Source organism: Bufo bufo, chromosome 7 (assembly GCF_905171765.1).
Source record: "Bufo bufo chromosome 7, aBufBuf1.1, whole genome shotgun sequence".
In the NCBI taxonomy this organism is placed as follows: Eukaryota; Metazoa; Chordata; class Amphibia; order Anura; family Bufonidae; genus Bufo; species Bufo bufo.
The window spans coordinates 45,116,620-45,132,227 of record NC_053395.1 but is presented as its reverse complement, the minus strand read 5'-3'; the positions used below and the strand labels follow the sequence as shown (position 1 = coordinate 45,132,227).

The 15,608-nt window shown below is 44.3% G+C and overlaps 1 protein-coding gene across 2 annotated transcripts in view; it reads right to left on the bottom strand.

Moving 5' to 3' along the window:
- The window catches only part of LDAF1 (lipid droplet assembly factor 1), a 93,071-nt gene that overhangs the window by 58,978 nt on the left and 18,485 nt on the right, over positions 1–15,608 (bottom strand). For both annotated transcript variants that reach the window (XM_040441013.1, XM_040441014.1), the window contains exon 2: positions 3,440–3,584. In XM_040441013.1, coding sequence (XP_040296947.1) covers positions 3,440–3,532 — 93 coding nt within the window. In that variant the 5' untranslated portion in view covers positions 3,533–3,584. The remainder of the gene's footprint in view (positions 1–3,439; positions 3,585–15,608) is intronic.

The window sequence follows — 15,608 nt, the reverse complement described above, 5'->3', positions numbered from 1 at the left end:
TAGAGTAGGTCTCATCCACAATGAAATCACCTTGCCATGATGTTTGTGCACAAATGATTTTGATCAAAATATATTTGCTAAGTACCTCATATTAATTTATATAGTAAATATAGTATTAGTCCATATATTCTATGTTGTACAGAGTGCTGTTGCAACGTGTTTGCTTTTTTTTTTTTACTTTTGTAGGTTCAGCCATTGCAACTGATACCTGCGCACTTATTTTATTTTGTAGGGTGTGCCAAGTTTATTTTTTTAGCTCTTTTGAATCAGCCCTCCTCTATGCCACTTACAATGCTGTTCTAACACCTCTCCCAAGGCACACCTAATAGCTTCAGTCATGCAAATGCAATCAACATCTTACCTTCATGACTTAATGCTGTATATTTCTCATACAAGCCATTATAATTGACAAAGCCAGTCACAGACGAATTGACTAGGGCTTACTTAAGAGGTGGGGCTTATTTGAGAGTGTGGCTTCACTCTGCATACTTTCTGTTTAGGAAAGATCAGTGGAGGGAGGTTTCTGCTAAAGCAAGCTGGTCCAACCAGAGATGCAGAAAGCAAAATACATGTACAGTACTAGTACTTGAGAGAAGAAAAAAAGTGGGGGTTTCGGAAGAAGTCCCATAACAGATTTGATTTTCTACAGTACTTAGGCTACTTTCACACTAGCGTTTTGGCTTTCCGTTTGCGAGATCCGTTCAGGGCTCTCGAAAGCGCTCCAAAACGGATCAGTTTTGCCCTAATGCATTCTGAATGAAAAAGTTTCCGTTTAGAATGCATCGGTTTGACTCCGTTCAGTCACCATTCTGCTCTGGAGGCGGAGACCAAAACACTACCTGCAGCGTTTTGCTGTCCGCCTGACGAAGCGGAGCCAAACGGATCCGTCCTGGCACACAATGTAAGTCAATGGGGACGGATCTGTTTTCTCTGGCACAATAGAAAACGGATCTGTCCCCCATTGACTTTCAATGGTGTTCAAGACGGATCCGTCATGGCTATAGAAAACATAATACAACCGGATCCGTTCATGACGGATGCACGCGGTTGCATTATTGTAACAGAAGTCTTTTTGCAGATCCATGACGGATCAGCAAAAAAACGCTAGTGTGAAAGTAGCCTTAAATTTCCATGTAAAGACACCCAACAATAGGGTACGACCACATAATATGCGGTGAGTGCTGTATTACACATTCATAATACCTCACAGGTCCACTATAATGTCATGCTCATGAGACCTAAGACACTCTATAAAATAAAATTGACATAATGCATGGTTATGTTGTAAGAGGGGTTGAGGATATGGTGATGTGGTTGGTTTGTAATATATGGGGACTTTGAGTTTTAGGACTCTTAGTAAGGGGTGGTAGACCTCTATAAATATCAAACCAATGAGCGATGTACTAAAGAAATTGTACTATAGTATGTGCATTTATATATCAGATAACACATGTGCCTGCCTGCTTGAGATAACCCATTTTTTATGTTGCATAGTATATGAAACAGAATGGAGGCTGTACATTCAGCAATTTTTCCAGGCTCTGAATACTATAAATAGCTGCGGTACTTACAAATGAATTACGGTACTTAAAAAAAAAAAAAAAAAAGTACTGGCAAGCATAGGTCTGCGGTTCTAAAGTGCCTGGATTCTACAATTTTGCATGAGCAGAATACTAATAGATTAAAGGGGTTGTCTCACATCAACAAAGGGCATTTATCATGTAGATAAAGGTAATACAAGAAGCTTACTAACGTATTGTGATTGTCCATATTGCCTACTTTGCTTGCTTGATTAATTTTTCCATTGTATTACATGCTGCTCATTTCCAGGGGTTACAACCACCCTGTAATCCAACAGCGGTAGCCGTGTTTGCACACTTTAGAAAAAAGTGCTGGCCTCTCTGGTGGCTAAGACCGCGGGAGTTGGCATAGGTGCTTTTCCCCTTGGACTGCAAGCACGTCCACCGCTGCTGGATTGTAGGGTGGTCGTAACCTCTTGATACGAGCCGTGTACAATGTGATGGAAAAATGAATCAGATCAGTAAAGGAGGCAATATGGACAATCACAATACTTTAGTAAGCGCCTTGTATTAACTTTCTCTACATGATAAATGCCACTTGCTAAAGTGAGACAACCCCTTTAAGGATTTTTTTCATCTGAAACACATAAGCAAGTTCCAGTTTACGGTGTTTTGTACTGCAGCTTTGTGGATATGCTGCAATAAAGAAGATACGGATTTTATGAGATCTCCCTGCGGTGATGACGTTTTCTTCTACTATTTGTACTGTTCCTTCATTTTTCATAAATGTGTGATTCCTCCAGTTGAAGCTGGCGAGTTGTCTTTGGACATTTTTTTTATTATAGGTCTCCAATGTCATACAGAACTGTACAGAGTTTTTCCGTAAATCATGGCAAGTTCATCCAGGGGCCGATTGGCTATAGACCTAACAGGGAAATGTCCTGGTGGCCTGATGCCCAGGGGGCCACCCAAGCCCCCATCTCTGCCGCTGGCTGGGTGCATAAAAAGCTTTCAGTGGTGATTAACTCTGTGAGCATCAGGTACTCATGTACCAGGCCTGCGACATTTCCTCCTGAATTCAACTATGTCCCGCATCTCACCTTCTAAGCCCCCTGCTCCATATCGTAAAGGGGTTATTCCATGAATAATGTAAAAAATGAAAATCAGACATCATATAGGACATGACAATCTCTTTCTAACAAAGCTAGAACCAGCCCTGGACCTCACATGGATCCAGAGATCTCCCCATTCATTGCTCTGCTAGATTTATATCAAGGGGAGTGTCTTTTCTGCTGCAGCTAAGGGGGTGTGTCCATGCTCTCCCTATCACAGCTCAGGAGGCGTGTCTCAGCTCTCCCTATCACAGCTCAGGAGGCAGCTGAAGGATGAAACTGAGCATGTGCGGCCATCTCAGTGAGCAGGACAAAGAAAGAAAAAGAACAAACAGCAGGTGGCGCTATACATATACATCTGATTGAATAACTCAGCGGTATACAAATTTTTTAATTACATGTAATTACAAAAGTATTCAGATCCAGGTGCTGGTTTGAAAACTCTAGAACAGGGATGCTCAACCTGCAGCCCTCCAGCTGTTGTAAAACTACAACTCCCACCATGCAGTGCTGTAGGCTGATAGCTGTAAGCTGTTTGGGCATGCTGGGAGTTGTAGTTTTGCAACAGCTGGAGGGCTGCAGGTTGAGCATCCCTGTTCTAGAGTTTTCAAACCAGCATGCCTGCTCTAGAATATTTTTCATGGGACAGCCCCTTTAAATCAGAGACAACTGGATTACAAAGGAGAGATCCTCTTCTCTGTCCGCCCCTACATCATAGAATACATCTGTTTTTGGTTTTTGACATACAAATAAATACAATGTTCACAAACAGCACTATAGGAAAAGACATATAAAATCAGTAAAAACCTTGGAGTTATTATTGATGGTCCGCATGACAGAGTTTATCTGCTTCTGTAATTCCTGCATTTTCTCTCCGCATACAGTTTCAGGGCTGGCCATGCTAGTCTCTTGCTGCCAGTATCCAATCACGTGGTTCTAATGTTAGCAATTTCTTGAAAGAAGAAAAAAAAATATATTTTACATTCACATTGTGTTTCTTTCTTTCCAATAGCATAATATGAAGCGTGCTTATACAGCTATCATTAAACTAAAAGAGCTCTAACCCAGGTGGTAAATCAGTCATGGTTCAGCAGTGGAAACCACTAATCTCCTATAAAGCTAAAAACAAATTCTACAATCTGCACAGATAAAGTGTTCATGTATAAAAATAAAGTCCTGGTTCCTGTGCACCATACTGCCTGTATCTTAAAAGGGGTTATCCCATAAGTAATGTAAAACATGAAGAAAAAGATATCATATAGTGCATGGCAATTGCTTTCTAATAAACTTAGAACCAGCCCTGCACCTCACATGGGTCCAGAGATCTCCTCATTAATTGCTCCAATTGGTCTGCTAGATTTATTTTATGCTGGCAGCTCTAGGGGCGTGTTCGTTCTCAGGGGGGCGTGTCTTTTTTTTTACTGCAGCTAGTAGCAGTTGAAGGAGGGAATTGAGCATGTGTATCCAACTTACTGAGCAGGACAGAGAAATAAGAAAAAGAACAAACAGCAGGTGGCGCTATACAGATAGATTTCAGTGAATAGCTCAGTGGCTATACAAAATTTTTAATAACGTGCAATTACGAAAGTATTCAGAACCAGGTGCTGGTTTAAAAAATGTAGAATATTTTTTGTGGGACAATCCCTTTAAAGGGATGGCAGCTTTTGGCATCATTGCTCCCAGATTGTCATCTTCGATGTAAATTGTTTGGCATCTTAAGGGCTCTTTCACACGAGCGAGTTTTCCACGCGGGTGCAATACGTGAACGCATAGCACCCGCACTGAATACTGACCCATTTATTTCAATGCGTCTGTGTACATGAGCGTTTTTTTCATGCATCAGTTCTGCGTTGCATGAAAAACGCAGCATGTTCTATATTCTGCGTTTTTCACGCAGACCTGGCCCCATAGAAGTGAATGGGGCTTCAGTGAAATTCGCATCGCATCCGAAAGCAAGTGCGGATGAAATGCGTTTCTCACTGATGGTTGCTAGGAGATGTTGTTTGTAAACGTTCCGTTTTTTTATCACGCGCGTGAAAAACGCAACAAAACTGATTGCACCCGAGCCGAAAAAACTGACTGAACTTGCTTGCAAAATGGTGCGAGTTTCACTGAACGCACCCTGAACGCATCCGGTACTAGTCTGTCACGCTCGTGTGAAAGAGGCCAAAAGGGTCCATTCACACGTCCGCAAAATGGGTCCGCATCCGTTCGTCAATTTTGCGGAACAGGTACGGACCCATTCATTTTCAATGGGGCCCGAATGTGGTGTCCACATCCGCATTTGCGGATCCGCACTGCCGTTCCGCAAAAAAATAGAACATGTCCTATTCTTGTCCGCAATAGCGGACAAGAAAAGGCATTTTCTATGAGAGTTCCGGCGATGTGCGATCTGCAAAATGCGGAACGCACATTGCCAGTGTCCGTGTTTTGCAGATCCGAAATTTGCGGATCCGCAAAACACATACGGACGTGTGAATGGACCCTAAATAATATATAGCTTTTAAATGTTTGTCTCCTCTGCACCCTCTCCAGTTTTCCCCATCTCGTTTAATGGCACCTCCAGCCCACCGCCACTCCCACAGTGGTAGATGAGTACTCATCAACCTCCAGATTAACAAGCCCTCTGTGGCCTACAGTTTGTAAGGTGTAGAAGAGATCCCCTTCACGAGTGCATACCATGATAATAGAGATTGTATCATACACATTCTCCCATATACTCGGTCTGTACTTTATCTATTTTCCTTTTTGTCACAGGTTCAACACGGAGAAACTACTACTACTAAAGTACTACACTTTTCAGCCCACCAAATTAATAAATGGGAGCCTGAACACTAGTAAAAATTGCAGACAATTGATGTCACTGAGATCCCCAAATTATTATTCTTATGGGAGCAGAGGATGGGAGTTGTAGTGGCCCTGATAATGTGTCACAGTGTACACCCTCAGGCCATCGCTCCCTGAGGTTGGTGCACCAAAAGAGGGGCACCATGTGTTCCCTCAGGCTCTCCCTGTAGCTGTTTACTCCCTGCCTGATGGTAGTTCTGGGGTGCACAATAGGAGTTGTAGTACATCCAGCAATTATCTGTACACAGTGCCAATTACTCCCAGATGTCCAAGCATAAGCTAAGCAGCTTGTTGCAGCAATGGTCCTCCTAGTTACCCCTTCTCTTCCTAAAATCTCTGTTACTGGGATTTCTGGCTAGCAACTACAATATGGCAATATGACTGTAGAGTTTGGGGTACATATGGTGTCTTAACTCGTTTCCCATTTGCTGCAGGAGGGTCTGTAATGCTTTATGTTTGGTTACCTTACTGATTCTCATGCTATAGCCATACAAGTTCTACTTCAGCTCTTCCTCTCTTTCATCTCCTGGTGTACATGGAGGTGCTGAAGGCTCCAGGCCATGAAGCCAAAGTCTGCAGAAAAGGAGCACATAGAGACTGCTCCCTACCTCCTTGGCATTATCATATTTATACTGACCCACATAATAAAGTTATGTTATTTATACCACACAGTGAACACTGTAAATAAATTCCACAAAATAATGGTAAAATTGCTATTTTTTTTAATCTTTCCCCATAAAAGTATTTAATACACTATATGAAATTGTGTACTACACTATATGTACCTCAAAATGGTTCATAAAAAAATCCTGCAAAGTCAAGAAGAAAAAAATTTAAAGTTACGACTGCTGGAACACAGGGGGAGGGAAATGTTAATGGCCCTTAAAGGGGTTCTGCACTTTCTTTAAACTGATGATCTACCCTCTGACAAGATCATCAGCATCTGATCGGCGGGGGTCCGACACCCGGGACCCCTGCCGATCAGCTCTTTGAGAAGGCAGCGGCGCTGGCAGTAGTGCCACGGCCTTCTCGCTGTTTACCGCAGGACCAGTGACGTCACGACTAGTATCACTTGCCTGGGCGGGGCTAAGCTCCATTCAAGTGAACAGAGCTTAGCCGCGCCCAGGCCATTGATACTAGTCGTGACGTCACTGGGCCTGCAGTAAACAGTGAGAAGGCCGCTGTGCTACTGCCAACGCCGCTGCCTTCTCAAACAGTTGATCGACAGGGATCCCGGGTGTCGGACTCCCGCCGATCAGATGCTGATGATCCCATAAAGGTGGATTTACATGTCCGGATAATCGGGCAGCTTATCGGGAAGGAACCTGCCTGCGAATGCTTATTCCCGAGAATCTACCCTTGTAAAGGTGCCGCAGATCACCTGATGAGTTTGTGCAGTCACCTAAATTATTGTTTCTGAGCAGCAAATTGTGCTGTCTAAACAGTGATCTGCTGCCCATAAACAATGCTGCTGTATGGGGGCCAGCGATAGCGATCCCTCATTCTCATACTGTGGAGGAGATTGCTACATGTAAATTCAGCGCTCCACGACCACTCAATAAGCAGCCGACTTTTAGGAAGGAGCTTATTAGTCGGCTATCAGTCGGCTTTAGCTTTGTGCATGTAAATGCACATTTAAGCTAAAATTTGCTAGAAACAGTGTTAAAATTGTTATTGTGTACCCTGAGTTGTGTGGCAACAATATTTAATTCAGACATATTTAAAAACTATAATAAAAAAAGTGAAATTTTCGGGATGGTTTTTCCAATTTAAATGGGACTTTTAGGAGGTTAAAAGGGAGGTATTATTGTGTAGGCCCTACACAGTAGGCCTAAAAGGGCACTAAAAATCTGTGGGACTTCCGGTTCCGGCGCCAGTATGAGCGGATACGCAGATTAGAGCTCCTCTCCATCGTCCTGCGAAAATCCGGGAACCAGCCAGCTGGCAAGCAGCATACCCGAAATTTGGGGTCCACCAGAATTCCCCGTGACTGCCGGAATATATGGACCGGAACATCGAGCGTATGGGGAGCAGAACTAGAAAGGGTAACAAGCATAAGACAACCAGCGCGCCCGCGGTGCATGCCAAGATGGCGGATCCCGCCCCCTCGAGAGAACAGGAGAAAGAGGCGCAAGAGCCGGTATATTATCCGGAGGATGGGGAATCCTCTAACGACGCAGTAAGTGTCGACTACAAGCGCTTAGCCCTGGAAGTGGCAGCCAGAATCCTACCTGACCTCCAGGAATCGTTGTCCAGCACTGTGGCGGAATCTCTATCGCACCTGCAGAGAGAACTAGCGGATCATGGCCAACGTCTATGCGAAGTGGAGGACAGAGTCTCCAAACTGGAGGAAGAACAAAGCCGGCTCCGCTGTGTCAACGACGATCTGTTGAAAGACAACAAGAGGTTGAGCGAGAAGGTAGAAGATCTCGAAAACCGCTCGCAGCAAAATAACTTGAGATTGGTGGGGGTGCCAGAGTCCTTTCCAATACAGGAATTATTCACATTATGCGAAAAGGATCTGCCTGAGGCGCTCAACCTCCCGACAAAATGCAAAGTGGAAAGAGCCCACCGAATCGGGCCCCCATTACCGACGCAAAGGGAGAGAGATAACTCAGAGCATCCAGCGTTGAGGCAGCGCCCCCGACAAGTAATGCGGACCCATTTGCGGACGTGTGAATGGAACCTTAATCTCTTGAAAATTGAGATACGTGGACCTCAGAATGTCCTGGTGTAAGGAATGCAGTATATACATATATTGAAGGTGGAGGAAGGGCACATGGATGGGGAGGGCAGTTCATTGAAAGTTCATTACAATGTTTATAAAAATGTTTATTAAAATGTATATCAGCTAATCGGCAATAAATGTACTGTGTTACATCATGCTATATACTAAAAGGCCAACTGTACAATGTAACATTTCTATATTTTACATTGATGTGAGAGAGATGCAATTGGCTATTGTATTGTACTTTTGGCAAAATCGAAATAAAAACAAATGGTTTAAAAAAAAAAATAAAAAAAAAATAAAATAAAAAAAAAAAATCGGTGGAGCCTAATAGTGCACACAAAAGAGACACTACTAGAGGGAATAAAAAAATTGCATTATTATTCCGTGGGACTCAAAGGGGCATGAAAACTAGCACTATTAAAGGGGTTATCCAATATCAATAACTGGATTTTTATGATTTTGGGGGTCAGCCACGACTTTTGTATGCAGAATTTGATGCCCAAACAAATTTGGCTTTTCTACCTCTGCACAAGATTCCCATCTATAGTGCCCCCCTTTAGCCCTTTAGGTGTAATAGGCCCTGAAGAGGTATCACACATTAAATTCAGCTTTTAGTGTTTCCCACATAGTAATCAGATCCCCCTTAGGCCGCACACATTAAAGGGGTTATCCAATATCAATAACTGCCCCCCCCCCATGTGCCGGGCCCCTCTCAGGGAATATACTTACCTGGGTCCCCGCTTCCTGCGCCGCCACTGGTCCCCGCACCGCCACTGCTGCTTCTCTCCTTGCACAGATAAAAACATCCGGTGTCGGGGGAGAGCAGCCAATGGCAGGCAGGGACGAGCCTACCTAGCATCGCCTGCCATTGGCTGCTTTCCCCTGACACCGGATGTTTTCATCCGTGCACGGAGAGAAGCAGCAGCGGCGGTGCGGGGACCAGGGGCGCCGCAGGGAGTGGGGACCCAGGTAAGTATATTCCCTGTGATGGGCCCGGCACATAGGGGGGGGCAGTTATTGATATTGGATAACCCCTTTAATGTGTGCGGCCTAAGGGGGATCTGATTACTATGTGGGAAACACTAAAAGCTGAATTTACTGTGTGATACCTCTTCAGGGCCTATTACACCTAAAGGGGGGCACTATAGATGGGAATCTTGTGCAGAGGTAGAAAAGCCAAATTTGTTTGGGCATCAAATTCTGCATACAAAAGTCGTGGCTGACCCCCAAAATCATAAAAATCCATCCTAATTAGAAGAAAAGGGAAAATAAGGACTCCAATCAGAGAAGACATCACCTGTAAATCAATGAGCTAATACAGTCCTTATACAGCCTGCAAAGTGTCTGTGTAGAACTGGTATCTACCACTACATGGTTACTGTATGGTATTTATCTTTGTATCTTGTTTATTTTTAGTTGCAGTATAGCGGTATTATTCTGTTACTCCCAAGTGGCCCTAATGCTCCAGGTTTAATACATTTACTGTAAATTAAATAAAAGGTCTTTCCAAGAATGAAGCCATACAAACAAACCCCGAGGCTTAACAATACTTCTAAACACAGAGGTGCAAAACATTACAATGTGAATAACATATGAGCTGTACAGCCACAAACACAGCCATTATTATCATTTACTTATAAAGTGCTAACATTTCAAGTCTCTGGAGTATGAATTCTCTCCATACACCTGCTGGGTCTCTTCAATATTAACCAGTAACACCGGGAGCTGGTCATGAGCATTTTTAGATCCTAAATTCACATCTATACAGACTAGTATTCCCCGACAGGGCTCTGGGGGTAACCGAGCAGTGCACAGGGTGCAGTCACAATTGGGCCCTGGAGAGGTCCCTATCCCCCCACTGCTACATAAAAGAACTGCAGTGCTATAAATGACATGATAATAAAGGGGAGATAAAATAAAAGCACCGCTTGGCGCAAAAAACAGAGGAACACGACGTGATAAGGTGGATCTTCTTGTTTATTCAGAGTAGTAAAAACAACGCGTTTCCAGGGACGACAACCCCCTTCATCAGGTTAACAGTTGCTCCCTAGGGCCATGCAGTGATAGGAGGGTGCACCCTTTCTTGCCTCAGGGCACACCCTGGTTCTGGAGCTCCTGCCTAAAGGTAGTTGGGGTGCCCGAGATGTTGAGTGTATGTGTGCAACACAGGACGTGTGGAGTGAGATGGCCGGCGTATAGTGCAGAAGTCAGTAACCAGGCCGGACGTAGCAGAATAAATGTTTCCCTTTACTGAAGTGCAAATTAGGAGTCCGAGTACATCCAATTATAGATTATAGCAGACACAGTTCCAACTGTACACAGTGCAATTCTTCTCAGATAATGATGTATGGATTTAGGCAAGAATGGGAGTTATGGCCCTCTTCCCTCTCTGTCTTCTCAAGTCCCTTCCTGCAGAATCTAAGGAGGGGGGGGTGGATAATACTCTTTTAATGGTGACTGTAATGTCCACTAAGGGATACAGGGCTTTGGAGATACAACTGGCCAGGTTTGATGGGTGCCTTAACAGTGCCACTCACTGTAGTAAAGTCTAAACAGCTTTTGGTTGCAGGTTGCCTTATTGACTCCGTTGCTCGGCCAGGCAGATTTTAAATTCTCTCCCCTTTCCTTTCTCCTTCGGTATATCAGAGATTGGTTAGTCCCTGCAGCTTTTTTAGGAACTTAGAGGAGGAAGCTTATGTCATATCTTCCTCCCTCTTCCAAACTCCAGTCTAAACTCTCCTAAGGTTAGGGGTGGGACCGGCCCACATCCAGCCTCCTACAAGGGCTGGACCAAGATTGTTAACCCTGGCTGTGCCATCCATACACAATTATGATGGGTACAGTACATAACATAAGAAAGAAAGAATTTGCAGATACCCCCTGCTCTGGGGTCTTCCCTCCTAACATACAGTAAAAAAAAAAAAGTATTATTAAAGCAGAGAACCCCTTTAAAATTACTGGCAATTTCTGGAAGATCAAGGATGACAAGTCTTTGTGTCTAGGGGTAACAAAGCCACTGATGTGTAAGGTTTATTCTGTTGTGTTTTTGAAAAGATAAGTAATTAGAATTCTATTTTTCTCTTCCAGTATAAGAAATGGTACATGAGTCACCTTAAATTGTAAAGATAGGATAAGATAGTGATAAGAAATAAACACTTCAACTTTTACTATATTGTCACAGTGTTATTTCCTCTGTTGTATAACAGCACTTACCATGAATCGGCATCAGCTGCAAGATGTAAGAGGAACAAGAACAATTACATGGCGCTGTACAGAAGACAGATTCTTTGTATTCATACATGGATGAATAGCAATATTTCTCTCTTGGTGAGAGTTGCTATAATTACTTAACTCAAAAATTTAAAAAGTTCCAGGATAACAAGTTCAACTGTATAATTCCCTGTTAGGACACGTTTGAGAGATAAAGAGGGTATTACCATTTGGGATAGTACCAGCCACAGAGTACAATGGAGAGAAGTGGCTGCCAGTCAGTGGTGGACTGGCCCACCAGAGTACCAGAGGATCCACCGGTGAGCCAAGGCTCCGAAACCATAGTGGGCCCCAAAGGTCCAGGAGACAAAAACATCTGGCTGCCTTTGGAGCCAATCAGCTACTGCTAGGGTCTGCTTCTTTGATTCAAACCCTATTAACCTTTATTGATGATTGAGAATAGTTTCCTCTGGTGGCCCAAGTATCCCCAGTCCGACACTGGCCAAAGGGGAGAATGTCCAGTAAGGGGCGCTGATCTTAGCTTAGCCTAGATCAACTCCAGAGAATGGTTTTAAGTGTCAAACACTGACCGCCCATATCAACCTCCTTCTATACTGGGACTTCTCCAATTTTTTGGGAGACTCACAAACAATCTCAGATGAGTAATGCCAAGCCTCCTTGCCTCTTTTATGCTGTTCATATGGTGGCCAGCGCAATCTAAGACAGACTGATTGCTAGTAACGATAGCACCATAACAATAGGGGGTATTAGTTGGACTATGGCTCTAGTGCCTGAATGTTTCCCCTCCACCTCATAAGAGGTCGTACTGCATTTTAATTGTCCGCAAGCTTCAAGTTATATCTCTGTATCTGGCAACTCTGTTGAAAGACTAAGGTTGATAAGTTGTGCATCCTTAGCAACTAGGTTGTCAGACATACTGCAGGATAGCTCATTTGCTCATCTTCAAGATGGGATGGCACCATACATACAGTGGAAAGAGTATAGAGTAGCTTGGCAACAGTCATGCCAAGCCATTTAAAATCTCAAGCTAATAAAGCAATAAATACAAACAGTATATCTAATTGAAGTTCTATTGGACAGAATCCCCATTACATAAGAAAAGACAAGTTAAAATAGTTATAGTCCTCCTGGTCACAGACAATCATACACTACAGCGTCATGGTTTCACCCACAGCATAAACTGCAAAAGTGTAAGTAGACCATTGGGAACACCAAGTCCTGGCCTCGTTGTATCAAGACAGAGGCTAAAGTGTTGAAAAGAGAAAAAAAAAACAAGGTTCTGGGACGAACAGGAAAGGGAGAAGATCAGAAGGGGAACAAAGAGGCCAACGTCATGAACAAGTTATGGTCCTCAGTTGGAATACAACAATTTATATATATGGCCCTCTGGAGATAGGGGTGTTAGAGAAGGAACACAGGAAAGAATGAGGTAACATTTTTGTTACCAATTGATTTTGTGAAAAATATGTTACTTGTACAAATAAAGATAATGGGCTTTTGATATAGAAGGCTTGCAAAAAGCATACAAAAATCATCTCAAAACAAAAGGCTTTGAAGACTATGACGAGAACATAACGTTCAAAACCCTGCTGTGAAAATACGATTGATGTAGTATGAGGTTACTTTGGAAGAATAAGAACTCTCCGCTGTCTACAGTGTTAGAAAAAGTAATAAAACAATATCTAGTTCATTCACACATTGCCGACTTCTCCTCCTGCTACAGCAAAACATATAAGAAATCATTATCATTATACAGTTTGTGAATTTCGATCATAGCACTGAAAGGTAATAGATAATTTACAAGATTTAGGGCTCGTGCACACGAGCGTGTGTTCCCTGTTCCCGCATCAGTCTGCAGTCCTCAAGATACGGAGCAGAGGCACGGATCTGAAGCCCACAGAAGCACTACGAAGCGTTTCTGTGGGATTCCGATCTGTGCCTCCACACCGCAAAAAACATGTTCAAGTGAATGGGGCTGAGCGCGATACCAAGTACAGCCGCTATACAAGGTACGGCACTATGCTTGGTAAGCTGCGAGAAGGCAGCGGTGCTCACAGGAGCGCCAGGGTCTTCTCAAAACAGCAGAGGATAGGTGATCCGTTAAAAAATCCTGGAGAACCCTTTTAAGCCTTTATTCCCAGATGCAATTTACATACTAAACATTGCAGGTTACCTCTCACTTTTAGGTCCCTTTCACACAATCGATTTTTCCACGCAATACGTGATGCGAACGCATTGCGTCCGCACTGAACCTGGACCCATTCATTTCAATGGGTCTGTGCACATGAGCGTTGTTTTTCACGCATCACTTGTGCGTTGCGTGAAAATCTCAGCATGTTCTATATTCTCTGTTTTTCACGCAGCCCAGGCCCCATAGAAGTGAATAGGGATGTGTGAAAAATGCATCGCATCCGCAAGCAAGTGAAGATGCAATGCGTTTGTCACTGATGGTTGCTAAGAGATGTTTGTAAACTTTCAGTTTTTTATCACGCGCGTGAAAAACGCTTCAATGCGCATTTCACCCGCGCGAAAAAAACTGAACCACTGAACGCAATTGCAGACAAAACTGACTGAACTTGCCTGCAAAATGGTGCGAGTTTTCCTGAACACACCGGGACCCAATCCATATGGTTTGTGTGCAAGAGGCCTTATGCAGCGCTCATCCTGCCTGAAGTATATGACCTTCACACCATATACATCTGTGCATGGCCTCAGTATATAGAGCATTTAACCCACAATAATGAACACTTAGCTCAATATCTCACAGCAGCTTAAAGTCATATACCCACTACAAGGGTTCCAATTGAATAACATTAAAGATGTCAACCTACATTGTATTCTACAGCTTGATTCTGGGTGGTACTGCCATCCTAACAGGGTTAATGGCAACCCTTAGCAACAGAACTCACAGGAGACATGGGTTTTCTTGTAAGGCATCTTTTAAAGGGAACCTGTCACCGGGATTGTGTATAGAGCTGAGGACATGGTTTGCTAGATGGCCGCTAGCACATCCGCAAAACCCAGTCCCCATAGCTCTGTGTGCTTTTATAGTGTATAAAAACTGATTTGATACATATGCAAATTAACCTGAGATGAGTCAGAGCTTGAAAATATGACTCTTCTCTGGTCACACAAGTAAGGCCTCATGCACACGACCGTTGTGTGCACCCGTGGCCGTTGTTCCGTTTTCCGTGATTTTCTGCGGACCCATTGACTTTCAATGGGTCCGTTGAAAACTTGGAAAATGCCCTGTTTCTCATCCGCCTCCGTGATCCGTGTATCCTGTCCGTCCAAAAAATATGACCTGTCCTATTTTTTTGAAGGACAACGGTTCACGGACCCATTCAAGTCAATGGGTCCGTGAAAAAACACGGATGCACACAAGATTGGCATCCGTGTCCATGATCTGTAGGCTACTTTCATGCAGATGGATCCGAAGATCGTGAAAACTCAAATCCGACAGTATATTCTAACACAGAGGCGTTCCCATAGTGATGGGGACGCTTCTAGTTAGAATATACTACGAACTGTGTACATGACTGCCCCCTGCTGCCTGGCAGCACCCGATCTTTTACAGGGGGCTGTGATCAGCACAATTAACCCTTCAGGTGCCGCACCTGAAGGGGTTAATTGTGCGTATCATAGCCCCCTGTAAGAGATCAGGGGCTGCCAGGCAGCAGGGGGCAGACCTCCCTCCCTCCCCAGTTTGAATATCATTGGTGGCCAGTGTGCGGCCCCCCCCCGGCCCCCCTCCCTCCCTCTATTGTAATATCATTGGTGGCCAGTGTGTGGCCTCCCCCGGCCCCCCCTCCCTCCCTCTATTGTAATATCATTGGTGGCCAGTGTGTGGCCTCCCCCGGCCCCCCCTCTATTGTAATATCATTGGTGGCCAGCGTGCGCCCCCCCCCTCTATTGTAATATCATTGGTGGCCAGTGTGCGGCCTCCCCCGGCCCCCCCCTCCCTCCCTCTATTGTAATATCATTGGTGGCCAGTGTGTGGCCTCCCCCGGCCCCCCCTCTATTGTAATATCATTGGTGGCTAGTGTGCGGCCCCCCCGGCCCCCCCTCCCTCCCTCTATTTTATTATCATTGGTGGCCAGTGTGCGCCCCCCCCCCGGCCTCCCCTCTATTGTATTAATATCATTGGTGGCCAGTGTGCGGCCTCCC